Genomic DNA, 13,769 nt, shown 5'->3' on the forward strand with positions numbered 1-13,769 from the left:
AATCGTGTAAGAGTCATGATGCTACGAGTACGATTGGTTGCCAAGTCGTGAAAGATGGTGTTCAGTGTAATTACGAATACGGACCTCTGCTGTTCTGCAACTCGAGTCACCTTACTTAAGTGGAGCCCTCCTGCAGCCGAAACACCGCCTGAAATGCAACAGGGAACCCTGGCGCAGCTCAAGTCTCAACTCGGCCAAACCAACTCCTCCATCTCCCACCTATCGCATCGGCGACAGCGTGCAGTAGGTATCGCAAGTCGCACGCAGCTTGCCATTCGGACCTGCTGTTCTTTGGATATACCATCATCTCAAAATATTCCATTTTCTAACATCCCACATCCCAATCCACGACCCCGAACCGCCCCGATCGCATTCCCCATCCACGATTCACCGTCACCGCCGCACCGTTATCTCGACCAACACCTCGTCTCGTCCGATCTACACTGCTTTCCCCCTCTCAAAAATAAAATAAAGTAAAATAAACCCAACCACCACTAGGAAAACCCCAATCCCAAACCAACTCTTTCCGCCGTCAACAATTAACAAAAACAACAACCAATCCAACCAACCACCCCCGCACCGCTTCGCACCACACCCGCTTCCACATCCACTCCACTCCCGCTCGCACTCCACTCACCGCGCCCGCCATGGCGTCGTGGTACAAGGACCTGCTCTCCAACGCGTCGACCAACATCTCCAAGCTGCAGCGCACCTACTTCGGTGGCGAGTCCGACGGCGACACCGACGACGACACCCACGTGTGCCGCGTGCTGCGCGCCTACTACGCCGAGAAGGGCCCGCAGCAGCCCCTGCCCGCCTGGCTGCCCCCGGACCCGCGCGCCCCGCCCCCGCAGCAGGCCGTTTATGCGGCCGGTGGTGGTGCTGGTGGTGCTGGGCAGGGGCGGTATGGGGGGTTGGGGCAGCAGGGTGCTGCCGGTGGTGGTGGGGGGTTGAGCAGTCTGTGGGGGGATGGTGGTGGTGGTGGTGGTGGTGGTGGTGGGAATAATGCGGCTGGGCAGGGGCGGGCCCAGTTTGCGAGTAGTCGGAATCCTTTTGCGAGTGGTGGTGATGCGGGGCAACGGCCGGGGATGGGTGGGCAGCGCGCGGGGAGTTACCAAACGGCGGGAGCGGGAGGGCTGATGCGGTCAGCCCGGGAGCCAGCGTGCCCTCGGGAAGGCGGCAGCGCACAGGAGAAGTTGAAGCAGAGGCTCTGGAGCGGCGCGAGGACGACAAGCCCGAGTTCGGGCGGGCCGTTCCAGCCGCCCGGGACAGCAGCAGCAAAGGGCCCGCCACCGGCACAGCCGTCGGGGAACAGATGGGGATGGGGAAACCAGGGGGGCAGCGGGGGCGGTGGTGATAGCGGCGGATATGGAGGGAGGGGAAGTGAACGCCCTGTCATGAGCACGAATGCGCTGTGGTCGGATGGAGGATACGATAATAATTCAGGCGGCGGGTCAGGTGGCCGAGGACCAGCGGGTGGGAGAAGCTATGGGCTGCCGAGCAACCCTAGGGGAGGGCTTCCCAGCGGTCCAAGGCCACGATGAGAAGCCACACATGCGGAGACGAACCGATCTACCGGGCCACCAACTCTCTTCGATCCGGGTTTACATACAACGACAAAACATATCTCGACAGGGCACTATATATACAGCAGATTAATTGCTCTATCCGTTGTTTCTGGATAACCCTTCACCGCCGGGCCCAGAGTCAAGAGAATTGGCCGGTTTTCCAAAGAGGGGGCGTGTGGGCATGATCGAAAAACTGGGGATTTGGAAGAGAGGCCGTATATATATGGGACAGGCTCAGGGACCTGGTGTCTGGCTGGCCGAGACGATATAGTACTCTAATGGCGCAGCAACAACGGGAACTTGCAACAACACTGATTTTATTGAATTAATGCATGCTCCTTGTGTAACAAATAATAATGTTTTACAATATTCTTGAGTCCAGGAGTGATAGGAAAACTCCTATCCACGGTATCTGCTGTCGTTAACCCATCGTAGTCCCTGATGGCAAATGACGACTGCAGTGTTCTTGGTGTACGCGTCAGGGGCGAACTGTGAGGTATATCTACTTGGATTTTGCCGCTACTCTGCATGGAAAATAAGTACTACTACCTCGGCCTGCTACCCCTCCAAGCTCGCATCATCGATCGCGGGGCTGTTCCTCTCAGCACATGCAGCTTAAAAGACCAGCTGACACCAACAACAGGCCACTCGCCTGTGACATGTGCCTCACAGTTATTCTGTTTTCAGATTTGCACACCTGTGCGAGGCTGTCTGCAAGGCAAATTGGAAAATCAATAACCCCGCGATTACTGGTTTTCCAACCCAGCAAAGCTGTGAAGCTGCGAGACTGAAAAGATGACCCGGATCACAAAGATGACGTCGTCCTCGTCGTCGACAAACCTCAATCCGGAGCCATCCTCATCGTCGCAACAACCATCAACAACAGCAGCAGCCGCACCAACCCCGACCACCACAACAACAGCCACATCCTCATTTTCGACCATCTCTCATCCACCCCGTCCACCCTCGCCCACGGGCAGCTTCTACGCCATGAGCGACGACGAGGAAGGCGACTATGACACCATCACCCACACCGAAACTGGCCGCGGCGTGAAGTTGCTCTTCTCCAAATCCAAGGTCTACATCCACCCAACCCCCTCCGCTCGGGATAACATCCCCGGCTACATCGCCCTCCTCCAACAGAAACACCCCCAAAACACCTTGTCCTCTTCCGCCGCCACCAAAACCACCAATGACAACCAACGCCCAACCTCCTCCTCCTCATCCCTCTCGTCCCGCTCCCACCCCACCTCCTCCGACCTCCTCCTAGCCTGGCTGCCCGAATCCGCCCTCGGCGACGCCGCATCCATCTACGTCAAAGTCGACCTCTGCGACAGCGACTCCCCGCCCAAGCAATCCTACCTCGTCCCGCCCCCACCCACCATCACCAGCCACCCGGCCACCGGCGTCGGCCACTACGCCTTCGCCGTCCCCGTCTCGGCCGTGTACTCGCTGCTCGTGCGCCCGCCCAGCGTCGGCTGGTGGTACGGCAGCGTGATCCTCAACTCGCGCGCCGGCGACAGCTTCCCGCCGCTGTTTTTTCACGACAATGAGTGCCAGAGCACCCTGCTGCAGAAGCGCCGCCGCGCCCGCGACGCCTTTGATCCCTTTGGCGAGGCCGGCGAGATGTTTTGGGGTGGGGATGAGGTTCTGCGCTGGCTGAAGCGCTACGTGCCGGTCGAGCGTAGTGTGGCTGAGCCGAATGTGTATCTGGTGGAGCCGAGCGAGGAGGATAGTCTCGCATTTGGGGGAAAAGGGCCCGGGAATGTGAGGACGGTGGTTGGGAGGGGGGATGGGAGTGGGGCTGGTGGTGTCGCTGGGGCGTCGAGGGGTTCGATGGGGGGTGGTGGTGCGGGGAGTAGGGATGGCGGGATGGATCCGTTTATGAAGTTCGTCAAGGAGACGGGGTGGAATATCATGGAGAAGTTCAGCAAGGTCACGACGTTCACGCGCCAGACCGCCCAGGACGTATTGGATAACCCACGCATGCCGCCCCAGGTCAGGCGGCTGCTGCGGAACCCCGAGGTGCAGACGCTGCAGGAGGAGTTTGACAGCGCGCGCATCTATCTGGCGCGGTGGGCTATGGGCATCGCCGAGCAGAGCGAGCGCGATCGCAACCAGCGGATATGGACCGCCCGGGAGGTTATGGAGCTGGAGGACACCGATGTGGGCGAGTTTGAGCTTCTCGATAGCACGAGCAGCTTGACGCTGGAGCAGATGCGGAAGCCGGTGACGCTCAAGGAGTGGAAGACCTTCTTCGACCCGCGGACGGGGCGCTTGTCGGTGACCGTGGACGAGGTCAAAGAGCGCGTGTTCCACGGCGGGCTTGATGCTGAGGACGGTGTGCGGAAGGAGGCCTGGCTATTCCTCCTTGGCGTGTACGAGTGGTACAGCACGGCTGACGAGCGCAAGGCTCAGGCCGCCTCGCTCCGAGACGCCTATATTAAGCTCAAGGGCGCTTGGTGGGAGCGCCAGATCGACAAGGGCGGAGAGGGCGAGGAGGGCGAGTGGTGGCGGGAACAGCGAGGACGTATCGGTAAGTATTACGTCGCGTCTCCTCTTATACATGTCTCTCGAGTATTCTAACCCCTCGTAGAAAAAGACGTCCACCGCACCGACCGCAACGTCCCCATCTTCGCCGGCGAAGACATCCCCCATCCGGACCCCGAATCGCCCTTCTCCACTGTCGGCACCAACGTGCATCTTGAGCAGCTCAAGGATATGCTACTGACCTACAACGAATACAACCGCGACCTAGGCTACGTTCAGGGAATGTCAGACCTACTCGCGCCCATCTACGCCGTCCTGCAGGATGACGCTTTGGCCTTCTGGGGCTTCAAGTGCTTCATGGACCGTATGGAGCGCAACTTCCTCCGCGACCAGTCCGGCATGCGCTCGCAGCTGCGCGCGCTCGACCACCTCGTGCAGTTCATGGACCCTAAGCTGTACGCGCACCTCGAGTCGGCCGACAGCACCAACTTCTTCTTCTTCTTCCGCATGCTGCTGGTCTGGTACAAGCGCGAGTTTGACTGGCCCGACGTGCTGCACCTGTGGGAGGTCCTCTGGACCGACTACCTCAGCAGCAGCTTCCACCTGTTTGTGGCCCTCGCCATCCTCGAGAAGCACCGCGACGTCATCATGACCCATCTCAAGCACTTTGACGAAGTGTTGAAATACAGTAAGTTTCCCCCAGGGTACATACATGCAATATGGAACCAGTGCTAACACCCACCCCTTCGTAGTCAACGAGCTCTCATGCACCATCGACCTCGACTCCACCCTCATCCGCGCCGAGGCCCTCTACAAGCGCTTCCACCGCCTCGTCGACGCCATCGACAAGAAGGGGAGCTTCCCCGCGCCCCGGCACAAGGTCCCCGAGCAGGCATCTGAGCCGGGCTCGTCTTCTCCTGCTGCTGCTGCTGCGGATACGACTGCTATGAATGCTACGGCTGCTACGCCGGCTCCGGGGAGTGGTGCCAGCGCCGGTGCCGGCGCTGGTAGTGGTGGTGGCCGGAACACAGGGAAGGCCCCCGCGCAGCCGCAGAAACAACCTGAAAAGGAGAAAGTGCTTACTCCTGATCTGAGGAGGTTGCTGAGCCGGCAGGTGGAGGTGTTGCCGCAGAAGGACGTGGCTAAGAAGGGGGACGGGGTGGCGGGGGTTGGGGGGAAGTAGGTAACTAAAGAAAGCTAGGTACCTAGGTAGCGAGATGGTTTTCTCTGATTCCGATCTAGTGAGGGTTCTTTTTGTACTTGTAAATGAGCTTTATCTGGTGGCATGATGGAGGTAGCATGATGGATGGATGGACGGATGGATGGGTCATGGATGGGATGGGGGAAAACAGCCGGCTTGTATTTTACTCTAGGTACCTAGTTAGCGAAGTCACGATGTTGTGACAACTTCTCGAGCTGAGCGTAATCCGCCATGTCTGCCGTCATACGCGCCCATGCCAGTCTGGACTCGGAACCAAATAAATGCTATGGCTCTTTGTTTTGGACAACCAACCGACTTACAAAACCAATCAACTATTCTACAGAGTCTACCCAGAACCCAACCATCTCTCTACAACTCATCCCTCCCCGTCTCCGCCCCCGCCCCCGCCCCAGTCCCCGCAGCGGACGCCTCCAAATCCTCCATAGCCATGATCTTGACGACCAGACTGGTCCAGCCAGTGAAATGCTGCGTGCGCTGCCCTTTGCCCGTCTCGGGGTTGTACTGCTCCCACGCGAAGCCCGTCTCCTCCCAGCTCTGGTAGACCGTCTCGACCAGGTTCCGGCGCAGGCGCGAGTACAGGTCGCGCGCCGTCTCCTGGTGCGGGCCTTCTTGCGTGGCGATGTTCTGGTGGAGTCTTGGTGTTAGTGTTTCTTTCTTTTTTTTTGGCGGGGGGGGGAGTAGTGGAAGGGTGGAGGGACATACATAAAGTTGCACGACGGCCAGGTAGTTCACGTTCATCCAGACGGGGCTGCGCCAGTAGTTCTCGGCGGTGCCGTAGAACTCGTCCGTCTTGCTCAGGCTGCGCAGGCCGTGGGGGCTCCAGAGCTCGTCCTCGTCGCCAACCAGCTTCAACAGCTTCCCCAACTTGGGGCTGTCCGCCTTGAGCAGGCCCGTCAGGAACGGGAACAGCGAGATGTAGCCCTTGTGGCAGACTAGCTGGTTCTCCTCGAACGCGTCAACTGTCGCGTCGCAGTAGCAGCCGTCCTTCTCAGACCAGTGCAGGTCGTCGAGGTTGCGCTCGATGGCGTTTAGGATCTGCTTGTAGGTATCCACGTCCTCGGCCAAGCCCAGCGTGTCGCCAATGTTGATGAGAGATTTGGCCATGACGCCGACCCACGACAGCAAGTCAACGTGTAGCTCGCCCGGGTGCGGAGGCTGCGGGCGCGGGTAGTCGTCCAGCCCACTTGTCAGGCAGTGCGTGGTCGTGCGGCCGCGCCAGCGGTAGCCCTCCTTTGTGGAGAAAGCCTCGCGGTCGTACGACTTGATGTCGCCGGCCTGGGTCTTACGGAACCAGTCGAACTGGCGCTGGAGGAGTGGGTAGAGACGGCGGAGGTATTTGATACCAACTTCGGGGTTGTCGAGGGATGCGGTGGCGAGGGACTCGTCTTGCGAGAGGTGTTCTCTGCTCGCGGGCAGGCTGCCGTTGGTCTTGGCTAATTTCTCGACGAAGGCGTCGATGACAAGAAAGAGGGTGGGGGGGTTGGCGTAGTGCGGGTACTGGGTTTGGAACTCGCCGGGGACCTTGCTGCGCGCTTCCGCACCGAGGATCTGCTCGCGGCCAATCCAGCCGTCTTCGTCCATTAGGTTGAACCAGCTCTTGACAATCTCCAGCGTGAGATCAATATCCCAGTCAGCGATGGGGAGCAGGTGGAAGCCCTCGTCCCATAGGAAGCCGCGGGGGAAGAAGGGCCGGGAGGGAATGCTGGTGAAAAGTTCATATGGGCCCTCTAGCGCCTGTTGGTTGCGGGCACGCGCCTCGGCCGTTTCCTCCCAGAAGCCTTCGTTCTCCTCGTCATATTCGGGCGCGTGGGAACGGTCCACTACGGATTCGCCGTAGAAATATCCGATGCCTCCAATCAGGTTCGAAAACATGCTGCGGCCAAACTTCTTAAACTTGTCCGCATTAAACGGCGCCTTCGGGGTGAAGACGCCCGAGAAGCGCTCGCCGAACGACTCGGTGGTCTCCTTGATTTCCCGCGACAGGTCGGCACTCGTGAGCTCCTTTCCGGCCGACTCGCTCGAGAAGATGACGTCGAACTCAAAGTCGCCCTCGAAGACTTTCTGCACGATGTGAACGTTTCCACTGCCGGGTCGGTTGGTGAGCAGGTACACCTGCCACGGCGGTGGGGGGTCCTGCACATCGTATTTGTTCTCGACCAACCAATCGATGCCCTCCTTGAGCTGCCTAAACAGAATCGGCTTCGCCTGCCAGATCTGCTCCTCCGGGTAGGTCAGCGACTGGACGACGGTCTGGCCGGGTCCTCGGATGTTCGAGATGTCGTGGTCGCTCTTAGGCTGGACCCCCTCGCCTTTTGTAACAACAAGTTTGTAGTTCCCCAGCGATTCTGACCGCCCTTTGAGGGTGACATCGCCGTCGTAACCCTTCTCATCGTTGCCTTCCAGAGTTTGAAGCTCAGAGTCTGCGCCCTCTTGGGTGACGTAGAAGGCCACGATCGTCTTCTGGTCCTTGGGGGCATCGTCGTTGAGCACGCCCTTGATCCGCGCCGCCCAGCTGCCGCCATGTGAGCCGCCAGGAACCTTGACGAAGGAGGTGGTAAGGTCGAGGCCGTTCTGGATATCGTGAATGGTCTGGATGCCGCCCCGCCTAGGGTCGTACTCTTCCCAGCCATAACCTTTCATGCCCTCATTTTGTTCGCAGGTGTACCGTACCGCTGGAACCAGGTACCAGTCAGCTCGGAAATATGGGGAGGGCAATGCAAAGGGGGGAAAACCAACTCACTATTCTGGAAGTCGGTGTATGTCTCGATCTTGCCCCACATCAATCCCGTCATCAAGCTCTTGGGTATCCTGGGGCGCACCCCGAAGTAGAGATTGGGTCGGTAGGGCCCCCATAGCAAGCTCTCGTTATTTTGACGGCCGACCTCGCTGTGTAGAATGGGTTCGCCATCGTTGGCCGTGCTCGCGGATACAGAGGCTGCGATGCCTATCAACCCGGGGAGGAGGGCATTGAGCCAGCTAAAGGCCAACATCAATCTCAATTGGCGTCCCAGCACCATTACTATGCTCTGCGGCGGCTTCGGTTAACAAATTAGCCTCATATCCAGTGTCATGGCGGTTTGGCGAGGTAGGTTACGAACCGTTTAGCATGTGCTTCCCGTCACCGTTTGTTGATTATGTGTTTAGGTACATTCGGTACTCGGTATCCGTATGGAACACGTTCGCGTTAGCGCTGCCAGCTCCAATTGGGGTCCAAATCTGGCTTGGCAGTGCTTGGCATATCATCTGTGGCTGCTGAGCTGCCACTCTCTGGCCAAAAAAAGCCGAACACCAAGGGAGGTACCGCCGAAACCTTGGACTAGAGGAATGAGAAGAAAGCCCTTCGATAGCCCAATGTCTACTCTTTATTAGACTCGGTTTCACTTATTTAATTCATTTTGCTCGGTCTTTTTTTAACTCTCTTCGTTTTCTTGGTTTTCCTTTTCCTTCTTTCTCTTTTCTTGATTTCTTGCTCCCCTTGCGAGTTCGGCTTTTTTTGGCCAAAGGGAAGCTGCCTTTCTGCTGTTCGATGTTTCAGCGAGCCCCACTATAAAATGAAACGTGGGGTACCTCTGGGACCCATGTGGAGAGCCATTTGACAGGCGGGCGATGACAGGGAACAAGCACAGATCACCACAGGCCCACCTTTTCGATCTTGGACCCCAACTCACTCAATTCATCAATTCATCCCATCTCCCAAAAATTGTCAACCATCCATTGGGGGCGGCAAGGATGACACCTTCTCAATATGATCGGATCATGAATATGGATTTTAAAGTTCTGACATCCGTCGCGGGTACATCGACCGAGGGAACCAACAGTATGGAACATAAATGCAAAACGCTCTATTCTCGTTAAAAGACCAATCCGTTGGCATCCGACGACGATCGATTTCATCCATTTCGAGAAAGGCTCATCCGCCTCGGCCGGAATCATGACCAGCTGCGGGGGGCTGCGAGATATCTAGGGCTTATGCGGTCTTTGGCACAATGCCAAGGATAGTTCGGACTTCGATGCCTGAGTCCAAGGAAATCGGGAAAGAGTGGCGAACGCGGTCCGAGGAGAGCAAGTTCCGACGGCAGCCCCCCCCCGTGCCCCTCATGTTTTCATCCTGCTCGTGGCATTTCTTTTGCTGCTTGGCATTCGATATGGGGTAGCGGTATCAGGTATGTCCATGATCATACCCATGTAACCGCTACATACCTGCAGGTGCTGAGCAAGATATTAGCTGGTTGAAGGTTGGCCAACTTTCCTGTTGTCACCCAACACCGAAACTCCGAATCCACTCTATCGTCACCCCCACAGAGGCAAACTACCGATGGCCATGATCATGTTCTCGTATTCCTGTTGTTTCGAGGGGGGAGGGGGGGGGGTTGGTGGGGTTTCTGTGAGAGTCGGGACCACGGCGCGAAAACCATACGACTTCAAACGTGCGTCAAAATGTCCGAGTCGCAGGAAGTCTCGGGATACCGAAACAGGGCCCGCGTGGGGATATCGCTCATAGATATCGCCCCTCCTTCCAGGGGATTGTCGATGGACATGCATGATCCCGCATGGCCCTCGTGTATCCCCGGCGAACACATGGTCCCCGAGAACCTGTCGGCCTTCAATGTATGGCCTGGTTATCGGCGACCTCGTTATCACCTCATGCCCCCCCTGCGTCGGTTCGGCAGCGATTGTAACGGTTGATACAAAGTGAGTGGACCGGCACGACACCACCTGCATTGCATCTGAGCCTAACCCGCAACAGGTGGAACGCAGCGGAGATGTCGTTCCTCCCTCTTGCCACATGCAGGAGCCGCCCTTGGCCAGCGATCGGGTGTCATTCAACAGGGGAAAGCTGCAGCTCAACCGCCACATGGCCAGGGGGTGGGGTATGGAGAGCGAATTGAAAGGACGGAGGAAACGGCGTGGTTGGCAATCTCTGCATGGCTGTGGCGGCGACGAAACCGGACGAACGGCGAACTCGAAGAAGCCGAGGCATCGGCCCTCACCGACGAGTGCCCCCATCGTCTTTCAATGATTGTTGTGCCCGCTGTGCAACAATTCACCGGCGAGCAATTTGGAACGTGCTTGTGGAACTGGATGTTGAGATGCGGCTCCAGTGATACAAGACACAGGCCACATGCAGCTGCGTTCGGGATTGGGCGGGGAAGCCAATGACTTTGATCTATCTTACATCTGGCAAGGCGGGCGATAGAAGGAGATCCTTGCCTATCGGACTCGGAAACATGGTTTCTCTTGCTTCCAGGTTCAGTTGCTGGAACCGGAACCCACGGGCAAGTTCCCGGAAGACCTCAACGATCTTGAGCATCATGGACCCGCAAAGCGGCAAGAACCCACCTGGCAAGAACCCAATGGCAAAAACCATTGGCAAGCTCGCAATGCCTTGACTACTTGCGATATTGATGGCCCGAGACAAACTGGCGAGACAGGCGGGTAAACAGTCTTTCATTGTGGAAGCGTATGTTCCACCAAGCGGAATTGCTCGCTGCAACCTCAAGCTGTCCTCTCCGAGTCAGGGAAGCTTGGCTTCGAGATTCGCTTACTGGGCGTTCGGGTATCTGGGTAGAGACGTAGATCTATCCAGGTCCCAATTCTGACCCAGACGAAACCCGTCGGCAGTCCAACTGCCCCGCCCCCGGGGAGTAACTGCAACCCCTTGAGCAGATCTCCTGGACGCCTGCCGAGGCAAACGGGCATCACCGACTGCAATCGTGGATGTAGTGTAGGACCGCTAACCGTCACGACCAGGCACGACCAGGCAGTATTCGATTTAGGGTCCGCCGAATCTGTGACCGAGAACTTCTCGGCGGCCATCGGATTTTGTCCCCGGGACCATCCCCCGCCGATCCAACCGACCGTGCAGTAGCCTGCCGCAACGCTTCGCTACCAGACCCGGGCGGCCAACTCTCCGCGACACAGATTCGACGACACAGAAATGGAAGCCAGGCGGCGGTGGCTGTGTGACCCTTCGACAATCTTCCACAGCCCCCCCTGTCCCGCAGCCGGGATTAGAAGACACACATTGCCAGATCGCCTAGTCTTTTGTTCCTTGAGAGCGCAGCAGCAGCGGCCGGGAATAAACTGCGGAATACTACGTCAAAATGAAATGGGACGGGGTGTCACGTTTTCTCGCGTGGTTAGCGACGCACGCGCGCGGCACACGACGCGGCGCATGCGGGTGCGTGGAACCCTGCGCATGAGACTTCCTGTCATTCTAGGGTCGAATTGACCCGACTCCGAGGCCGGCACTTCCAACCTTGGTCATTCGCAGCGCGGCACTTGGGACGGCACTTGTTGACGAGAAAGAGCGAGCGATGGGGCCGTCGTACTCTATCGTGTTGCTTGCGCAAGTCGTCGAGCCTACGTACGTCAAACGTATACGAGTGTACGCGTGTGTAAGTTGAAGGATACACTTGGTGGTAGCCTGATCAACAACGTTGCGTAACCACCTCGCATATCTCGCAAATCCATGAACCAGAGCGCTGGGTTCTGAAAGGGAACCAACGCCAAGCCTCCCTTGTAAGGCCCCCCAGCCTGCACTGTAACATGTTGCGGCAAAGGCGTGATTATTAATCTTAACCAAGTGAGAGACCACTGCGAAAGACTTCGGAGGAGAGGCTGAAAGTGAGAGGGAAAGCACAAGACTCTATTCGTAAACCATCATCATGATACTGCCAAGCAAGCAACACAAAAAAGACAGCGCAACCAGAATGCCTCCGCCCCATAAACCAAGCCAACCACCACCACCTGTATGCCCCAGCCTGGCCCGAACCCTATACAAAAGAGAGAAGAAGAAAAAAGATAGACAAATGAGAGGAAAAACTGCTGTCTCTCTAACCGTGGGGTATATGCAGAAGTGAAAGCATGAGTGGTGAGAAGAGGTGGGGGGGAGATATGAACAGAGAAGCGAAGGAAGGGAAACCCAAACCCAAAACCCAAGCCACCAAGCCAAAAGAAAGCAAAGAGCAAGTGCAGGGGTCTATGCCAAGTCCCAGAGTCTCGCAAAAGTGCAAGTGCAACAGCAGTATGTACCTTTTCACAGCCACACCAACCTCGCTTGCCGACCAACCAAAAACCCCAAGAAAAACAACGCCGTAGCAGAAAGAACCCAAAAAAAGGAGGTTGCACACAAAGGAAAAAGTCCCTGACGTCGTCGAGTCAAGGACGTCGAGCCCGCCACGAAAGGGCTGGCTCCCGGTCACGAGGCGAAGGGGGGGCGGTGACAATCATTCCCTCTCTGAGAACGAGCATTGATCGGAATGGGCGACCAAGGCGAATGAAATGGGGTTGGTTGAGTTGGTGTGTGCCCGTGTCTCGGGACCCCCTTCCAGGCGCTGCTTCGTTTCCGATCGGCACCGTTTCGCTGCACGCTAATTCGTTAGCCTCCCGTTTGGTCTATCCTTCCCCGGAAAAAGTAGGTGGGTGTCTTTGTTTGGTGTGTCGGCCATCTCCAGATATTTCTCCAGACAGTGCCAGGATCGAAGGGGCGGCATCCCCGTGCAAGGGACGGGAGCCAGGGGAGGGAAGGCGAAAAAGTTGAAGTTGAAGGAAAGAAAGGGGGAAAGGGGGAAAGACATACCCATCAGATCGACCGTTGATGATTTCACATCCCATGGCCCTGGTCCGCCCCCGACGGATCAAAGTCGTAGTACCCCCCCGCCGCGTACGGCGTATCATAGCCATGGTAGACCTCCCCGGCCGCATCCACCATGACGGCATGCCCGTGGACCGCCGCCGTCACCGGATGCGGCGCGTACCCGGCGTAGGGGCTCATGTGCGGGTGCCCGTACAGCGAGGAGTGGTCGACGGCCGGCCCGGGCCCGGGTGTGCTGCTCGCGGTGACGGCGCCGCCGTGGATGACGCTGCTGCTGCTGCCGCCCGTGTGGCCGCTGTGGCTGTGCGTGTGCTGCCCCGTGCTGGTCGAGGCGTGCCCGCGCGCGACGACGTGCCGCATGTTGAGCCCGCCCCAGGGGAGGCCGGATAGGTCGCCGCCGTCGTCGAAGGTCAGGTCTTCGGCGTCGGGGATGTGGTATGCTGAGCCGGCGTACTGTTGGTTCTGGGCATCGCGAGCTGCGCGGTCTTTTTGTTCGCGCGCTTTCTCTCCTGTTAAGGGGGGAGGGAAAGGGTTAGGTTTCGTTGCGGTAGTGGGTGGGTGGTGGGCCCGAAAGGGGGGTCGGCGACGTACTGAACTTGCGCTGGGCGATCCGGTTCTGGATGCGCCGCCTCTCATCGGGCTCGGTCACCTCGGTCCAGTCGTCGGTCTTCTTGGTCTTGGACGAGGGCTTGTCCCGTTTTGAGATGGAGGAGGAAGAGTGCCTTGATGATCTTGAAGACATCTTGGATGGTTCTTTCTCTGTGTCGGACCCTGAGGTGGGCTTGCTGGTCTTCTTCTTGCTGCTTCGGGTCTTCCCTGAATGGGAAGAGGGAAGAGGGCGGGTGCATTGTCTCGGCGTAGAGTGACTGCTCCGCGACCCTGTGTCGTCCCA

General features: G+C 58.0%; 5 protein-coding genes across 5 annotated transcripts in view; 3 read left to right on the plus strand and 2 right to left on the minus strand.

Annotated features, from left to right (window-relative positions):
- Nucleotides 1–647: 647 nt before the first annotated feature.
- On the plus strand, nucleotides 648–1,544 carry CHGG_07203 (uncharacterized protein; the record flags this gene model as incomplete). Its single annotated transcript, XM_001224858.1, has 1 exon — nucleotides 648–1,544. The coding sequence occupies one exon, from the start codon at nucleotides 648–650 to the stop codon at nucleotides 1,542–1,544; it is 897 nt and encodes a 298-aa protein (XP_001224859.1).
- Nucleotides 1,545–2,558: 1,014 nt separating this feature from the next.
- CHGG_07204 (uncharacterized protein) lies at nucleotides 2,559–5,241 on the plus strand (the record flags this gene model as incomplete). Its single annotated transcript, XM_001224859.1, has 3 exons — nucleotides 2,559–4,104; nucleotides 4,165–4,746; nucleotides 4,811–5,241. The coding sequence occupies 3 exons, from the start codon at nucleotides 2,559–2,561 to the stop codon at nucleotides 5,239–5,241; spliced, it is 2,559 nt and encodes an 852-aa protein (XP_001224860.1).
- A 387-nt stretch (nucleotides 5,242–5,628) lies between these two features.
- On the minus strand, nucleotides 5,629–8,388 carry CHGG_07205 (uncharacterized protein; the record flags this gene model as incomplete). The annotated part of the gene is made up of 4 exons (XM_001224860.1): nucleotides 5,629–5,904; nucleotides 5,983–7,952; nucleotides 8,021–8,215; nucleotides 8,379–8,388. The coding sequence occupies 4 exons, from the start codon at nucleotides 8,386–8,388 to the stop codon at nucleotides 5,629–5,631; spliced, it is 2,451 nt and encodes an 816-aa protein (XP_001224861.1).
- Nucleotides 8,389–9,717: 1,329 nt separating this feature from the next.
- Nucleotides 9,718–10,300, plus strand: CHGG_07206 (uncharacterized protein; the record flags this gene model as incomplete). Its single annotated transcript, XM_001224861.1, has 2 exons — nucleotides 9,718–9,888; nucleotides 10,028–10,300. 2 exons carry the CDS (start codon nucleotides 9,718–9,720, stop codon nucleotides 10,298–10,300), a joined length of 444 nt encoding a protein of 147 aa, XP_001224862.1.
- Nucleotides 10,301–12,886: 2,586 nt separating this feature from the next.
- CHGG_07207 (uncharacterized protein) overlaps nucleotides 12,887–13,769 on the minus strand; it is a gene marked incomplete at both ends in the record, with an annotated part of 1,284 nt that continues 401 nt past the window's right edge. Inside the window, 2 exons of the mRNA XM_001224862.1 lie at nucleotides 12,887–13,386; nucleotides 13,469–13,693. Of these exons, the coding sequence (XP_001224863.1) occupies nucleotides 12,887–13,386; nucleotides 13,469–13,693 (725 nt within the window). The remainder of the gene's footprint in view (nucleotides 13,387–13,468; nucleotides 13,694–13,769) is intronic.

Source organism: Chaetomium globosum, genomic scaffold (genome assembly GCF_000143365.1).
Source record: "Chaetomium globosum CBS 148.51 scaffold_5 genomic scaffold, whole genome shotgun sequence".
Lineage (NCBI taxonomy): Eukaryota > Fungi > Ascomycota > Sordariomycetes > Sordariales > Chaetomiaceae > Chaetomium > Chaetomium globosum.